The 17,887-nt window shown below is 39.8% G+C and overlaps 1 protein-coding gene across 13 annotated transcripts in view; it reads left to right on the plus strand.

Moving 5' to 3' along the window:
- The window catches only part of lrrc7 (leucine rich repeat containing 7), a 118,057-nt gene that overhangs the window by 95,132 nt on the left and 5,038 nt on the right, over nucleotides 1-17,887 (plus strand). For 8 of the 13 annotated variants that reach the window (XM_024278406.2, XM_024278407.2, XM_024278403.2 and 5 more), the window contains 14 exons: nucleotides 620-731; nucleotides 3,000-3,213; nucleotides 3,826-4,332; nucleotides 4,584-4,808; nucleotides 4,922-5,144; nucleotides 5,229-5,576; nucleotides 5,720-5,965; nucleotides 6,447-6,659; nucleotides 8,259-8,426; nucleotides 9,981-10,100; nucleotides 10,845-11,049; nucleotides 11,131-11,390; nucleotides 11,796-11,888; nucleotides 15,159-15,233. In XM_024278406.2, coding sequence (XP_024134174.1) covers nucleotides 620-731; nucleotides 3,000-3,213; nucleotides 3,826-4,332; nucleotides 4,584-4,808; nucleotides 4,922-5,144; nucleotides 5,229-5,576; nucleotides 5,720-5,965; nucleotides 6,447-6,659; nucleotides 8,259-8,426; nucleotides 9,981-10,100; nucleotides 10,845-11,049; nucleotides 11,131-11,390; nucleotides 11,796-11,888; nucleotides 15,159-15,233 — 3,009 coding nt within the window. The remainder of the gene's footprint in view (nucleotides 1-619; nucleotides 732-2,999; nucleotides 3,214-3,825; nucleotides 4,333-4,583; nucleotides 4,809-4,921; nucleotides 5,145-5,228; nucleotides 5,577-5,719; nucleotides 5,966-6,446; nucleotides 6,660-8,258; nucleotides 8,427-9,980; nucleotides 10,101-10,844; nucleotides 11,050-11,130; nucleotides 11,391-11,795; nucleotides 11,889-15,158; nucleotides 15,234-17,887) is intronic. The other 5 variants (XM_024278412.2, XM_024278411.2, XM_024278413.2 and 2 more) reach the window with 2 other exon arrangements.

Raw genomic sequence — 17,887 nt, forward strand, 5'->3', positions numbered from 1 at the left:
TATATAGCTTTTTTTTATTTTTATCTTCTTGCAAGTTTTAACTGAACTTAGCAGCTGGATGGCTCAGTTTGCTGCACATTGGACTGGCATATGGGAAACCAGGGTTTGTTTCCTAGATTGCACGATGAGCTTAATCCATTAGGCAAGACCCTTTACGCTACTATGCTACTGCCTACCTATGTAGCTACAAGGGGGCCCAAGTCTGGATCTCCCTGTGCTGGTCCAAATGTGTGAATCAGTGAAAAGCTGATTTGCTGTGGCGAACCCACACGTGTTACTAGGGTATTTATGAAATAGCGTCCATTTCAACACTTCCAATGTTTAGTGCTGAGGTTATGCTCAGAGTTAGGCTGTACTTTCTTAAAGATTGTTATAAAATTTTAGGAAGTTTTGCAGCCCCAATTTTAAAAGCAAGGTAAACAAAAAATGTCAGGTGCACACATAACAGTGGAATGCTAAAATTATGATGTACAAATAAATACCTTCTTAACCACCAAACGGTTATTCTTTTTTTACATTTTTGGGATGTTATAATTCCCTCAGCTCTGAAGGAGTTCTAATATTATCTCCTAAGATGCCAACCAAAACCTAATTGTATGGAATTTTTTCTTCTCTCCAGGATTCCATGGGCGGCTCTCCCAATGACATCCGTATCTCCGACATGAGGCCAACACTGGTGGAGCCGCCGATGTACAAACCAAAGGTGGTGCTGCTCGGAAAGGAAAAGAAAGGTACTTCATTTCAGTGCGGCGCTCCTGCGCCGTGTTTAGAGCTAAACGCACTTGCAGTTAGATGTGGGTACAAAGCTGTGCTTTGTAATGAGCTGTGGGGCCTGTTGTAATAGTGTCCATTAATTAGTCACAGTTGTGAGCAGATTCATTTCAGCACTTTGCAGAGAGAGGGAGGGAGAATGCTGCGAGCACTGAGTGCAGGTCACAGTCTAGTGAGAGCAGCGTTTAGTTTGCCCTGTTTTACTCATTGGTGCCCTGAAGGCTTTAGTCTAATCCGAGAAAAACAAAACAAGATTTGGAGCCTAATGAAAAATAAAAAAAAAATGTGAATAATTCAATGCTGCAATCACATCTTTGAAAAAATACAAAAAAAATACAGAAACTTTTTTAAAACATTCACATAAACTATTTTCTCTTTAAGGGTAACTTAAATCAAAATTTACACTTCAAAGCAATCGGTCATCGCATCAGTAACATAAAATACAAGAAATATCTTTCCAGTAACTTGCTTTTCTATCTAGTTGCCCTCTCGGTTTCTATGTGTCTGAAGGTCTGAATTTCTAAACTAGTTCCGTAAGTTTTCCTCATTTTCAGTGTTAAAAGACATTTTTCTGGACGGAGTTTTCTGCGTAGCCAAATCGCTGACATAAATTCAAGTTAAATTACGTGATTTGCCCACAATTGCACATTTGGCGTCAAATTCCTGTTGTGTGTGACATCACCAGTCGGTGTCACATTCTGCAGCGACTGGAGCAATTATGCTCAAAGCTCTGCATTCCATGCAACCACTACAACGCGAGCGATTACGAATCTCTTGGAAGTATAAACCAGTCTTTACACTTATTTATTTTTTTCATTGTATTGAAATATACTATATGTGTCAATCATAAAAAGACAGAATATTATTTAATACCTGAAAATACAGCGGACTCCAGAATGCATAAAAAATATTATTTACCATAGTTTTCGAGAGGGACCTGGTTGCAGACAAGATGACGTCCAAACACAGCATTAAACTCATCATTAGCCAGAAGCGGAAATGTTGCAACTGTAACTGGAAGCTGAATTTGCGTATCTATGCTAGAAGATTGCTAGCCCTAACCCCTATTCCAACCCTATTCCCAACCCTAACTGTAACTGCGTTACAATGTTTTTCTCTGGGAAGAGCATGAACATTGTGCAAACTTCTGTTGAGGACTTCCACCCTGGCACCATCTTGAGACCATGTTGTTGTCTGCGGCCAGGTCCTCTTGAAGTTTCTGGTTCAATGAGTGATGAGTGATCGAATGATCACTGGTTCACTTCCTGCCTTACCTGCCAGATTGTCAGATTGCCTTGGGCAAGTCACTGATCCCTACATTGCTCATGATTGTTATAGGTTGGCATCAGTGCGATGCTACATACATACACAAATGCACTTTCAGCATATGGTGTTTACACAGATTTATTGCTACCTGATACTAGCAGATGTACATTTAGTTGGAAGAGGCTTGATGCAAAATGGCAAAGTGCTGAAAATATGGATCTTGCTTCAGTTTTTTCTTTCACAGCTCTATTCTCAAATGTGAAAGACTTGGTGGGATATTATTTTGGCAATTAGTAGTTTCTCTTTCATGATTGATTTTCAACCTGTTGACCCTTCCATGGTTTGAAAAGGACGTTACCCATATGTCACTACCATTGTCCCTGATTGGTCGAAGTTCAACTGGTTTAACTTTTGACGCGCGCTCAATCAGTCGTTGTGAAGCCCAAAAATTAACATAAAAACTTGCATAGCGATGCGTGAACATGAGCTTATTTGTGTTGAAGCGCCAAAAAGGACAGATGTAAGCGTTTACATAGACTTCAAGTTGAAAACGGTCAACGTGTGAATGTGTGCATCAGGCAGTGAAGCATCCATCAATATGTGAGCGTATGTGTGCATAGGTGAATGGGACTGACTGTAAAGCACTTTGAGCCTTCTGAGAAGGTAGTAAATCACTTTATAAGTATGCACCATCTAATATTTGATTAATAAAATAATGAAAATTTTCTTTTTTTTGAGTATCCACAAATGTCTATCGCTAAAAAAATATTTTTGCAACATTATTGTCTACTGTTTTAATATACCCTTAAAGTGCTGTTTTTAAGAGCATTATTCAAAAAGATTGTGTTTTTGTTTGCCATGTCAAGAGCTTTCCAGCAGCTGTACAAGAGGCTATCACAGCCTAAAGAGGGTATGACATTTTCACTGAATAGCATACTTGTTTTCTTTGTGTGTGTGCGCAGAGTCCATAGATGAGGACGTGGATAAACGCCACTGTCTGAACCACAGCGGCTCCTCTGCCACCTACTCCGATTACTCACCCTCACAAGGCTCCTCAGGCTCCTCCAACCCACCTGGCAATACACACCCACATGCACACCCACATGCACATCCGCACACCCCTGCCCTCCCAGCCCCCAACAAGGATCAGGCCCCTCAGACGCATTGGACCAACAGGTAGACCTCACATCTAATCCTTACTGTAAGATTAAGATCTTCCATCATCATGACCTGTTCCTCGTCACTTTTTTTTTTTAGCTTTGCTAACGGCAGAATGCATATTTTCCGGATTTTATTTTTCTTACCTTTCCTAAGCGCATTTTACAGTATTGTGCAGCTCTGGTCAAATCTCCCCTCCCTCAAACTAATGAGGCACAGGTAAAAATTGACTACGCTGTACTGGCTTCTTTGGTAAAAACACATTTAAAAAAGCTTCTACACTCCAAACTAATGATGCAAAGGAGGCAACAAAGACTTTCTTCATGCATCTTTTCTACAATAAAAGTTCCTGCAAGGCATAAGCTTGATTTGGTATTTTTTTTTGACATCATAATTGTCATTTCATGAGCTCCGGAGTTGTGCACAGACATTTTTACATCTTTTTTCCCCCTGTTTTTTAATGTAATGTGTCATTTTCAAACTGCAAGTATAGGTTCTCTGTTCTAAAAACTATTTAGTCAATACATCGTTGCTTTTCAGATGTGTGTAACAAATGTTAGTGTAGAATGGTGCTTCACTGCGATCTGGTAATCAGTCTTCCCTATGTCATCCACATTTTTCATTTGGTAGACTTGCCCAGTCGTTCCCTAAGCCTATCGACTCAAAACCCCTGTTATCTCAAAGAGAAACACCTCCATCGGGAACCCTGCAGCAACGGGGGGACCGCCGTCCGCTCAGTGAGCCTTTTGACTGGGTTGAAGCCCCGCACTATGACAACACTGGTTTTGATGCAGAAGAGTCTCCTCTAGATCCTCCATCATCTAACACGAGTCAAGGGAACCCACCACTGGGCTCCAAACCCCGTAGCCAGTCGACCCACGGCCGCCGGCCCCTCCTCAGGCAAGACAGAATTGTTGGAGTTCCCTTGGAGCTGGACACTCAGACTCTCCCATACCACGGCAACCAACGCTCCAACCCTGACAATGATCCACAATCTTCCGCGACTCAATCACAGAACCCCTGGCAGAATTGGACCAGGACTCCTAGTCCACTTGAGGACAGGACTGCTTTCCCCTCTAAGCTGGACCTGACGCCGACCTCCAGCCCCAACCCTGACCGCAAGGACATGGACCCCAGGTGACTCAAAGCTGAACAATTAATTGCTCAACTGTTTTGTTCTAAAAACATTTAAAATGACTAAATTACACAGATTGATCCTCAATTTGCACTTGCACTGACTGTCAAACAAGCCTTTAAACGCATCAAACATTAGAAAATGTATGATTTTCTAAATTAAAAAGATTCAGTTTTTTTTCTGATCCTTTTCACATGTCTATACCTCTAGTAAATGTTCATGAATTCCTTTAATTTCTTCTTCTTACTTGAAGACATGAGCAGAACTCTGGCCCTTTGCCTGGAAGTTGGACATACCATAATAATCAGGGCGAGCAGAACAGGAAGGACCAGCTCACTGTTGGTGGGGGCAACAAGGTGACTGTGGTGATGACTAAAAGCTCTGACCGTCTTTCCCCCATGATGAAGGAGATGAGATCCAAGTTCAAAAAGTCGCAGAGCATAGATGAGATTGACATCGGCTCCTATAAAGTCTACAGGTTGGTTCTGTTCTTGGTATATCAAAATGTTTGTGCTTATGTCAAATCAGAAAGAATATTGTTTATTTACATACATATAATGTAGTTGGAACTGAACTTGGTTCTTTTTACAGTATTCCTATGGAAAGCTACAGTTCTTCCATTGAGCAGCAAACTAGTTTGGACCGCCAAGACCTGCCTGGTTCTTTAGAGCAGACCAACATGTCCCGATCGCAGTCTGCTCCCATGTTGGATGAGGAACTGGGCTTCCCTGGTAACCAAAATCAGTCTGGACATAACCAAAAACCAGCCATTCCACAGAAGGCCTATCACTTTGACCAGAACTATAATCCCCAGGTTATTGTTATTTTTCTCTTTGTGTTCAACTATAGCTGTTAATTTCTTTTTACAAAGTGACTGTAAACTGTTCTTGCTCATTAGGTGACCATGGATCGTCGAGTCCCTCCTCCATTCCCCAACACGCCAGATTATGCCAACCACTCAGCAAAGATTTTAGATTATTTAAATCAGTCTGGAAAGACGCTTCCCAAAGAGCTAGTGAGCCCTCGGTACCGTGTATATCCACCGCTGGAGATGTTCTCCTTCCCTCAAGCACCAATCAACCAGGACGGCCCACCCAATCAACAGCAGCCAATCCCAGCACAGCGTTCCAGGCCAGGCTTTCTGAGAAGAGCAGATTCGTTGGTGAGCTCCACGGAGCTTGCTTTGTTTCGTCGAGTTCATGAAGCCCAGCAGGAGGCCCTGCAGGAAGCACAGTACAGACAACAGGTATGTATCCAAGCTAGGTTTATGCTAATTAAAAAACGCTTATTCAATTGAACTGTCCCTATTACATTTTTTGATCGATGGGATCAAAAGGCTTTCTATGGTACGAGAGACAGTTTCTGCAATGTTCTATTTTCCGTCTATAGATAGAGCCCCCTCATTACAGTCGGGCTCTTGCCTACTCCACGCCAATGGATCACTCTGGTCTTACAAACATGGCCGACAACCAAAGTCAGATGATGCAGAACAAGAGAAACGGTCGCTATGATGACGACTATACCACTTACCAAGAGCAGAAGAAGCCTATGATTGGTTATCCTACCAAGAGTCTGACTCAACGTCGCCCCCTTTCTGCCAGGAGCTATAGCACAGAGACATATGGAGCCTCTCAGGTGAGATTACTCCTTTTAAAGGAGCTGCTGATGCACCATGTTAAACCTAAGTGTTCAAATGGACTAAGAGTTGTCAAAGTCTTTGCCATCTGAACAACTATCAGCCTACAAAACTCATAATTCAAGGCAAAACTCAAAGAAACATACACACCATTTTTACGTCAGGTGTTCATTCAATGACTTGGTCAATAACTTGGTATCTAAGGCCTAACAGGTAACATGAAGCTATAGTACATATGACCTTTCCTTACAGGTTCAAATTTCCCTAAGTTATCAAGTTTATTTCAAAAGCAAAAACAGCTTGTTGCTTAAAGTGTTTTCCTGGAAATTTCACCGCATATGGGTACATCATGAGCAATGAAGAAGTTCATTGAAACAAAGCATCAAAACTATATAAAATGAAATAAAAAGACAAAAATAAAATAAAGTAAAGGCAAACCAATACTAAATGGTCATTGTTCGCCTTTTTATGTACTTTTAGGCCCGTCCAGTGTCGGCTCGACCCACCATGGCTGCCCTACTGGAGAAAATGCCTCCTGACTACACCCTTGCAACATGCCCTGAAAAGCCATCAGAGGACACCATCAAAGTAAGACCTGTCGTACCACAGAAACCCGAAGACATCACGTCCAAGATGCCTGCTGACTGGAGACAACAACTTCTCCGACACATAGAGGCCAAACGACTGGACAGGGTATATTAAAACAAAACACAGAAAATAACACCACCACCACCCAAAAGAAAAAAAAAAGAAACTACCCACATACACACAAAGTGTTCAGAAGTCCTCCCTGTCTGTATCTATGTAAGTCTTTGTTGTAAGGTTGACCAGATTTGTGTGTGGCTGCATGTGTCTTGACTCCACACTGTCGCTGTGTCAGCCTGACCAACTCATCATTGGATATCAACTGTAAAAACCCTCAAACAAAATGCCTCAAATCCCAATTCTGGTCTAGCAGACTCATATTTATGAGTCTTTTTGATAAATCTCTGAAGAACAAAAGTACAGTAATTTTTAAAATGCAGAAAACATGCCAGAAAATGTGGAGGACAAATCAACACATTCTCACTCCCAAGTCGTCACATGTTGATGTTTGGTTAAAGACCCCTCCGCGTCACTTTTTGACGTTTTGGGTGTCCTCAAGTCATTGTTATACGACATACTGGCTGTTCCTATTAAATCATGGGTCCCCAACTTCCGGGCCGTGAACCAGAACCTGTCCAGTAAGGCAAAACGTAGCGCACCGGTATCCAAACACGGTACCGGTACTCTAATCCTAACTCGACACCGGACCAGATGTGGTACCGGACCTGAACTGGTACCAGACACTGTACTGAGCATGAACTGGACGCTGTACCAGATGCAAACCAGTAGTGGGTTAAGGTTAGTGTACCCGTACTGGGTTAATGTAGTGCTTTGGACCAGTGCGCATCCGGTACCGCATCCCGAGGGTTGCGGACCCTTGATTTTACAAACAGCCAGCACATCAAAAAACTATGAGTAGAGGAAAGCCATAATGTCAAAACGTGATGCGGAAGGGGCTGTTTTAAACTTGTCCTGTCCAACAGCTGAACAAACAGATACGAAGTGGGAGCCTCTTGTGTTAGACAGATTTTACTGTCACAACAGGAGGTTATTGATCTTCTGACACATAAAGTATTTGTATAAATCCTATTTGTAATTTATGCTAAACTTTATGTATATTGATTATGTTTGTAATCTTTTTTTTTGTTGGACTGGACGTAAAAGAAAAAATGACGTCAATAAGTGACGACTTGGGGATGAGAATATGATGGACAAACTCTGATTGTGGTCTAGAGAACATGTTTCAGTTTTCTCTAATCTTGTCGATTGCAGACATTTTCCCATCTCATTATGCTTAAAACTATGTGAAATCCAGAATACAGCTCTCTGTAGGTGAACATTTTGCATTCCAAACACAATAATTCAGGTTTTGCCCAAAGTACTTGTTGAAGTACTCAAGCAGGTTCTTCTGAACACATGGATACAGATTCTGGAAAAAAAAGATTCACCTGTTGCTGCTTGTAAGACACACTGTTCTGTGTGTACTGAAGATTCACCTGTTGCTGCTTGTAAGACACACTGTTCTGTGTGTACTGACTGATCACATTTCTCTGTGCTTTCAGCACCTCTGCACTGTTGTTGTTGTTGTATAAGCAGTGTTTCTGTTGTTTATTTGTGTGTGGAGCTGTGTTGCTCGCAGTGTGGGCTCCATCCTCTTCCCCTCCCCTCCATTCACCCATGTCGTGTAATGTTGTCTTCTCCAATCAGAGTGGTGTCCTAAAGCACAACACGCTCACGCTGGGCATGCTCTGTCAGGGCGTGGGTCACGGCCAGGGGCGCAGCAGCACTTTGAACTTTAACCATTACAATAACACTAAGCATGAGCCCCCTGCTGGCCGCTGGCTGCCACTACCTCCTCCTCCATCTGCCAATGCTGTGAGTATCACTTTAAGAACCGTGAACCCCTGCTACCCCCACTACTTTTACTACTCTGTAAATCATTGGCATTTTGTGCCATCCTTGCGCTCCCAGATGTTGGCATGTGCTTTTTTTCCATTATAATTTAGATCAAGCTAACCACCTGTATTCGCCATCTTAAGCAGTAAAACCGTATGGATATTACCTCGAGGAGCTTGTAAATCTTAAGCAAAAGGAATTCCAGTAAGCCGACGGTGAAATATATCATAGTTTAACAACACAAACAGTTGCTGGCTTTAATTGTTTCCCCTAAATTCAACAGGCTAAAGAATTACCACGATTCTATTTAACTTTTTATAAGCAAAAATATCTTGTGTTATAAATGCAAATGTACGTAAAAAAAAACAAAAAAACATTCTCCTACATTGTTACACACTCAAGGCGTGCATCCCAGTCAATCTAATTCCAAAGGGAGGTCTCAGCAGGGACTTGGATGCATTATTGCTGGTGTCTCAAGTAGATACTTGATATCTGTCCTCATTTCTCTATTCTCAGCTTGCAAATTAAAAGCAGTGTCACAGCAGCATTTCAGATCCAACAGGACATTATTTCTCACTTCAATCATGCTTTTGGCCAAACCACATATAAAATTAATGACAATTTGTTTAATAAGATTTGGAGTTAAACAGATTTTTCAGTTTTTCTGTAGTATAGTAGTTTTTTGGTTCACTAAAGCTGAAACCCAATTCTTCCCCTACCCCTACAACTTCTCCCTACCCCTACATTCGAACGTCACTACCACTCGATGATGTCATCAATAGTCGCCAGTCATCTACCTTAGCGCATAGCAGCTATCGCTCGAAAAACCTCACAACATCAGTTTTATAACTTAGAAAATTCATGCTAAAGTAAAAAATCATTATTAACATTTAAATGTACATTTCTGTGCTTCAGAGCACACCTACGTGAAGTAATGAGTTCCTCCGCAGCACAGCGTGACGCCGAACACACTCGCGGCGGAGAGATATAGAGCTCTCCGCTCAGGTTTGCCCTTCAAAAAACTATTTTGGACATCCCTACCCCTCCAAATGCCCCTACAATTGGAGGTGTTTTGAAGGTGGAGGGGGTGGAATTTGAGGTGGTCCAAAAAATATAAATAATTTCACAGGTAAAAGAGTGTTCAGCTCTAAATAATAACTAACTCATGTATAGCAAAGTTCCTTAAACATACGATACCTGATGTAATGTAATTTTTTTATATCTGTGGGTGGGGCTGTTAAAGAAGTAATTGTAATGCTATATTGTTGTAGAAACATCAATGTTTTAATTACACACTTTCATGGAATCCCACAACAGACTGAACTTTTAATTTTTCTTCAGTTCTTCTCACAGACATCAACTATTATCAAATAGTTCCCCAAGTAAAACTAATCTCTTGCATTGTTGGATTGCTGCTAGTTCACAAAACTTCAGTCGTCCATACATCTTGAAATAATGAGCTTAAAAAGCTGAAATGTGAATTTAAATAATTAAAATGACTTTTTTAGTAAGTTTGTTCCTTTGTTTTGTCAGACTCCCTCTCAGCAGGGCGGAATGCTGGATAATGACCAGGAGGGGGTGTCGGGAAACAACCAGTGGGCCCCCTATTCTCTTGGCAGGAGGGATGTCCCACCTGACAACCTCATGAAAAAGGTAAAAGCTGAATGATCTGCAAAGCTTTTTTTTAAGTTGTTAGTCTTAAAAGATTTTGGCTGCCAATTTACAATAAATGCGCAAACAAATATATCTAAATGTCTGGAAAAAAGCTGGCATGTTTGATTAAACATATTATATTAACTTCATGACAGTATTATATTTTTTCTTTAATTGATTTATATAAAAACTGAATGCATCAGTTCCTCTTATCTTGATCTTTTGAATCTGTGTGCACAAAATAATTATTTTGCGAGTTTTATTTATTTTTTTTTTGTTTATTGCAAAAAATAATTAAAATACATCATCAGTTTAATTTCAGTGTCAACCATTTCCAAGGGAATTGTGTTGAGAGAATGGCTCATGGAAAAATTTAAAAAAATAGTACAAGAATCCAAATTAGAAAAGATTTTATGGTAAAAAGAATTATTTAGTATTATATTTATGTATAAAATGGATAAAAACACCTAAAATTAAAACTACAGTATGTTTTAAAATTGTGTCCAATTTCATAACGTATGTATCCCACAAATCCACACTTTTTTTTTCTTTTTTTGTATTACGATTTGATTTGGGCAACTATTTTTATGCAATTTTATGCACCAGAACATTTTTTTTTCACTTGCTTAAAAGTCAGGGATCTTAAAATCTGTCAGAGAGAGGGAAAAAACTGCAGATATGAGCATGACTATGTGTGAAGCCATGTGCCATTCCAATCTCTGCACCTGCCCCCTCTTTCCACAGAGTGGACATTCACACAACCCCTCCCACCAGTCACACAACACCATGATCAACACGTCCTCCTCCTCGGCCACTCCACCTCATCGCATGGTCGGGCAGCAGGGTTACGATGGAATGATGAACAAAGGAGGGCAATACCAACAAGGGATGTCTCTATCAGTGGTACCCTCTGGTGGGCCGGGGCAGTACCAAGGAACCATGTCTCAGGGTAAATGTTGAGATGTCTAGGTATGTTTTTAGCATCTAACTTTTTTACGATCAGATGCTGAGAGCCTCCTTTTCTACACAGCACTTACTTCTCCTGGCCAGGCTTACCCCAGCTCTGGCCTGCCTATGGCCATTTCCCCATCTGGGAACCAACCCCAATACAACCCCCACTCCTCCCATCAGCCCTCCTTGCCTTCTACCAACCCCCAGTATCATGGAAATCAGGGCATGGTCCACAGCAACCAGGGTGTTATGAGCACCCATACCAACCCACGGCCTCAGAGCGCACGCTGCTTGTTGCAGACCAAAGGCCAAAAGAGCACAGACGGGTACCAGGAGCAGGTAAGTGTGCCTGTTCACCAAGCTGCCTGGAGCAACTACGCCACATGCTGTATTGGAGGTCTGCTTTGAAAAAGGGCAATAATAACACAGATAAATGTATTTGCAGCACCAGAAAAGGATAAATACAACATCCAAATATGATTTAAGATCATAATGGAGTTTATTATAACAGCTTATGTTTCATGAGCAAGATCAAAGACATTTTTTTTCTTCTGAGAAGACTGAAACCATTGTAAATCTTAGGAAATCCTTAAAAGGCTTCCAATATAGCCTCCACTATGTGTTACCCAGCACATTAAGGCATTCTTCCACATGTTTATGTGCCTGCAGAGCAATTTTCACGATCTCTGTATTTCACTTTCACTTGTCTTTCCTTTTATGCTCCTCTCCTACCTCCCCCTGTAGCTATGTGTAAGAATAGAGAAGAACCCTGGTCTCGGTTTCAGTATCTCTGGTGGCATCAGCGGCCAGGGGAACCCCTTCAAACCCTCCGACATGGTACGACCTGACCCGTCCTGCCAGCCAATCACAGCCTCCACAGGCTTTACATTCAGAGTTGCCATGGAAACTGCTGCTCGATACCCGAATGTACAAATCTGTTCGTGACAAAGCAGGCGGCTTAAAAAAAAAACTTGGATTGTTTACCAGTCTGTGTGTGGTTTAATTACGGAGGAATTTTAAGGTGCTGAGGATGGCTTAAGCGGTCTGAGCCTGCACGTCGCCATTGGATACCGTCTGTGTTTGAGAATTTACTAATCAATTTAACATTAAAGTTTGCTCAAAAAGACAAACTTAGTGCTAAACTCGGAGCAATCACTTCTGTGTCAGAGTTTATACAAGCTTGTCAGTGTGTGTTTTAACGGAGAGCCTGTTGGGGTTGCAGGTGCCCCAGGCCTGCAGCACCCGACATCGTGTCCCAGAAACAGATCGCTCCTGCCAGTCTGAAGAAGTGAGCGTGCTGCCACTAGTCTGACTATTTCAGGATGGCTTCTCACCTCTGGGACACATGGGTGACTTTAGAAGTTTCGCCCTTTGATCTAGGGATGTAATAGGTCACAAAAGTCACTGACCATGATTTTAAGTGGCAGATGATGAAAGAATTTCTCTTTTTTTTTTTACTTGAGTATTAGCCAAACAGACAGAATAAGAAAGCTTTAAATTTGAGGTGCAGGCTAGTTTTACAAAAACTGCCAGTTCATCATTTAACTTTTAGTCTTCAGCATACAACTGCTGAGTTGTGCTGTTATTTTATGCATCCCATATTTACTTGCATCCATAGGGTGTTCCCAGGCTGCAGTTTGTCCATTATTAATGCTGTGTTAAAGAGGCAGCAGATGGAGACGATAAAGAAAAGCAGTTTCTCAGACCATGTTGCTAAATGCTTGTCGGGTGTATCATAAATTATATGGCAGGAATAAGGACGCAGTTAAACACAAACCAAACAAAACTGTCTTAACTGAGTTGATTTCAACACAAAATTGTGATCGGTACTTACAATAGAAGTAATATTAGTTGTTTAGTGAAGGAAGAACAATACTTTTCCAATATTTTAGACCAGTACTCAAAATAATGATTTTGAATGACCCCTATACTTAGATACTAACAGTGTGTTTCACATATGCATGCTTTTTCTAAAACTCAGACTAGACTTGGCAAGTTTTTTTTAGTTATATCAGAAATAGGCTTCCACAGTGCTAAATATGCAATATTCCATTGCAGCTTTTGCATTTTTCCTCCTTCCGTATTATATTATAGTTAATGTTCCTTTATATGATTTTAAGTAAGTTACATTTATTGTTTTTGCACCTTTTGGAGACATCAATTACAAAATGCTTCACAAAATGAAAGTAAAGAAATAAATGAAATACAGCACAGGTGAAAATTCACATAACTATGAACACAGTTAGCCAAACAAAGGCCTATTCAATAGGGCTGGAATGCTTGACTATAAAATAGAAGAGTAAAGACTATTTTCTAGCATTTGACTTTAGAAGAACATGTTAACTGAGGGTCAATTTTTTTTCTGACCTACATAAAGCAACCAAACTGAACCTTTCAAACGTGTTCACGGGTGTGCTTGTTATCCAATAATTTCTTAGTTTAGCAGAACCTTTACTAAGTCTTGTTTTAAGAGCTGAAGCCAAGTCTGTTTGAAAATAGTTAATTACTTAAGTAAAGAAGGATGGTTTAAATCAAGAGTTCACACTCCTGTAACCATGGTTGTTTCATGATGAGGTGTCTCCCCCTGGTGGCCTTTTAGTTTGCATTCCTTAAGTCAGCATTCTACAGAAATTAATAAATGGCCAAATCGTCTCCCATAGCTGAGTAAACTCAGAGTGAAGTTTAAATACATTTTTTTGTTCTGATTGTTTCATTTTAATAACCAAATTAAAGACATTTTCTGGTCACTGAAGAGTATTCTTCTGTCAGTTTTAAAGGTTTAGCTTTAGCTTGCAATGGCCGTCTTATGTTGTTTTAAGATGTGAAAAACACTAACTTTTATTAAGTCTGTTTAGTATCTGCCCTTGTGGGTGATGGAAATAGAAGTTTAAAAATACAATCAGAAAATGGATTTGTTTTTTTACATCTGGGTTATTTACCTGTTTTGTGTGTGTTTTTGTTAGACTTGCTTCTCTTGCGCAATCAAATGTAACTTATATTAAAACTCTGAAATATCTGCAAAAACCTCAAGCCTTACAAAAAAATTGGTGATTTTTTCTATTTTTTGCTCTCCATAATTTTCATTGATATTGTAAAAATTCAAAAGGTTTTTGCAAGATGCTTTTCGTGCAACCGCTTACTAGTGTGTAATGTTTGTCGTGACTAATACTGCACTGTTTCAGCTGCTAACAAACTAATTTGTACAGTGAGCTCCATATGATATCTTTCATTGAACCAGTTTTTAACCTGTTTGTTAAATGACACTAATAAAAACAAATTCAGATCAAACCAGTTATGATCAAATAATGATCTTTAAGTTAATACAATGTATGAGGCTCACTGTATGAGTTTTATTGTTGCCGTGTGTGACAACTTAACTAATATTTTGGCACCTGTGTTTGCTGCTGCATTCACTCAGACTGTAGTGTGTAAGTGCTACTGCACTACAACTACAACACCATGATGTCCTTTGTTAACTTGTGACACTTCTCTATGGCACATTTATCTATCTGTTCAGCTCACTATTGTGTGTTCAACATGTGTTGAACCCTGCTGAGTCCCGACAGCTGCATTGTCCAACACTTTCTGTGTTCAAAAACATCTTTCAGCGCTCGGTGAAAAGATGTTGGTGATTTTACAATCTCTGCCTTGAGTTGTTAAAAAAAGGAAAACACAGGCAATGAAAATTCTCCCGCCTACCCTTTTCCCCCCCTTCAACTATCAAAAGTCTTAACCCCCAGACATGTCCCTTGTCCTATACCTTTTGAGGATTTATATTTTACCATTCTAAACTCATGTTTAAACCATGTTTAGACATTTTCCTTGAGAGGAATACATGGATCAGTATTTGTAAATTTAAAGAAAGTTCTAGCAAGTTGAACATGTTCTGTTATTAGCATTACTTTTAAATTATTACTCCATTTATCCCTAAATTTAGAGATAGGTATGTTTTGGTGGAAATTTATATTATTTCTTAGCACAAACTTGGGTTTGGGACTTTCATTTTGTTCGGGTGGGATTTGATCCTAAAATGAGCATGAGAAAGGCAAAGATTCTAAACCATCGTGTCCCTGTGTTGTCCTAACTGTGTATCATTTTGACTTATAGGGTATCTTTGTTACTAGGGTACAGCATGACGGGCCTGCTGCCCCCGCCCTTCAGCCTGGAGACAAAATAGTACAGGTAAATTCCTCTTACTACTCATGTAAATCAAAGAAAGAGGCAGGACATTGAGTTGGACAAAAGGGAGTCTTCTGCAGTTTAAATGTTCTGTATTGTCAGTTTCAGTATATGGTTAGCGCCAGCTTGCTTGACGCTATGATACTGCAGTTGCAAAGCTGATCAGTTGCAAGTCAATAAGACTGTAAAAGACTAAACGTTTTCCTGCTTTATTTTCTGCCTCTGTGTTTTTAACATCTAGAGAACGAGCATGATCCCCTCTTTTCTTACCTCTCACTCTTACTGTCTTCATCTTCTAAACTTGTAAACTTGAACAAAACACAAGAGAGGAACAACTAAAGACAAGTGTATAAAGTATTTTGGATATTACCATTGACTGTAAATGATAACTGGTCTGAGTGAAAAAAACAGGAAGGAACCGCTAGCTCTCGAAAGCCAAAATTCCAGAGACTTGTATTGAGAAATAAACAGCTATTACTTAGTCATTATATTTGTCAGAAGAACCATCTTGCTCTACTACCTGTTTTTAACATGTTTTTGCTAATAGTATTTTTTTCATGATATTTTTTTTCTGTTTTGCTGGTTATTCAAGTTATAATCTGACCAATCAGATGCCTTAATAATAGGTGTTTGAAATGTGGTAGGGGTGTGGACTTCTAACAAGCTCACACCTGTTTGGCGAGTGGCCACAGAAACAATGACTCAAACTGGCTTTGACTGGTTCCAACATGGCGATGTCCATATTGAAAAAAAAAATGGAGACTGAATTTACGTCATTTCACCGGAGTTGGAAGTAAGCCATTTTCTATGGGTGAATTCACACTCTCGGTCCATTTCTCATATACAGTCAATGAACCACACTAATTAGCTGAGACCAGAATTGGCAAGAAAAGGTTAAATGAAAAATAAACATTTATATCAGTCAACTCTTATTTACAACGGAAATTTAAATGTCATAGACTCATGTTTGTAGATTAAACTTGTTAGTTTGACTTAGTGTTAGGTTAAAAACACCTTTACATAGATGTTGTGGTAGTGTGCCTTTCTTTCAAGAAAAGCAAGCCTCCAGGTAGCCATATTGGATACAAATGTAAGAGAGGCATGCAAAAAAGCCTTGAACATACTAACTAAGTCTGTGTCAGATCTACTGCATACAAGGAATTGCAGAACCAGATCAATAAAAACAGCATTACTGGATTGCTACAATTCAACTCAGTTAATTTGTCAAGAGTCATTTAACAACCAAGCCTGACTCAAGGCACAACAAAGAATTAAGAGATATTTAACTGAGCTACATAAATAACAACAATGAAGGTAATGGCAATGAAAGACATGCAGATGGCTGGTAGATTTGTGGATCGTTTAGCTTTGCAATCAATTGATACCTAAAAACACAGAAAACATTATCCATGAGGGGGAAAAAGCAACATGGAAAAAAATAAGCAAGGTCTGTTAAAAAATAAGATTCCACTGCTCTTGGACTGAAAAGATGCAGGAGGTTTAAAAAACAAACTGAGTTCTTGGCTAAAACATATGAACCATTCTGTCAGAGGCAAGCTTCAAGAAAAAAAAGAGTAGATCCATGGAATAAATCAAGAATAAAATAACTGCAAACCATCAATGATTGGAGGGTCTAAAAGTTGACGACAGCAATCTCATAAAAGAAGATCCTATGTGCATTGCAATAACATATCATTTAACAGAATATAGAGATCCACTATGATCCTAATCAGATACTCACTTGAAGGCTAAAGAAACTTCTCTCCATAGGCATCTAGCTGCAGAAATTGGACATCTGCTAATGCAAGGCACAATGGACAGTGGTAAGCAACCACTGTAGAAAAAAACCTGCTTCTAACTAAATGCTAAGATTTTCTGGCAATTTAGTGCGCAAGAGCAGCCATGCACACTTACTGGAGTATCTAATACAACTCCAGAGGTGAGTTCAAAGCCAATCCCACAAACTCAAAGCTTAGGAGATGCTCTGTCCCGATCTACAAATGTCTGAACCCCTTCACCCAGATCACAATCATCGGCAACTTGTTCTACGATGTGAATGACATACTAGGAGAGAGCAAAACGCAGACTTACTGAACTTTCTCACCAAGAAATTAAGACTAGATCAATTTGCTTAAACTTATGTTAGAGCCGGAGAAAGTGTTAGACGCCAGACACCAGGGTAGTAACAAGTACTGACTTGTTAAGTAGTAAATGGCAACTAAGAGACAGATGTAAGGAAGTCTAAAACAATACACTCAAAAAATTTTAGGAAATGCTAAAGAGCCAGCATGTGGTCTTTAACCAGATCTATGCTGGTTAATGAAACTGGTCAAACAAGAGATGAAGGCCACTGGTGCCATGACAAAAAAATAAATAAATAAATAAACTCTACACAATGCACAAAGGGATTCCCCACACCAAAGTACCCCAAATGTGGATGGAGCATTCATCATTGAAAGGCAAGACGTCTGCTATTACATTAATGGACTATATAAAGCAATCCTAAAATGGAAAAGACACGTCCAATATCTGATAGACATCAAACAGACAGTACATTATGCATATCCCCAGCAAACTTTGATTTATACAGTTGTGCTCATAAACTTATTTTCCAGTTATAGTTAGAAACATGGTTAGTGGTTGGATTAAGCCATGTT

Source organism: Oryzias melastigma, linkage group LG4 (assembly GCF_002922805.2).
Source record: "Oryzias melastigma strain HK-1 linkage group LG4, ASM292280v2, whole genome shotgun sequence".
In the NCBI taxonomy this organism is placed as follows: Eukaryota; Metazoa; Chordata; class Actinopteri; order Beloniformes; family Adrianichthyidae; genus Oryzias; species Oryzias melastigma.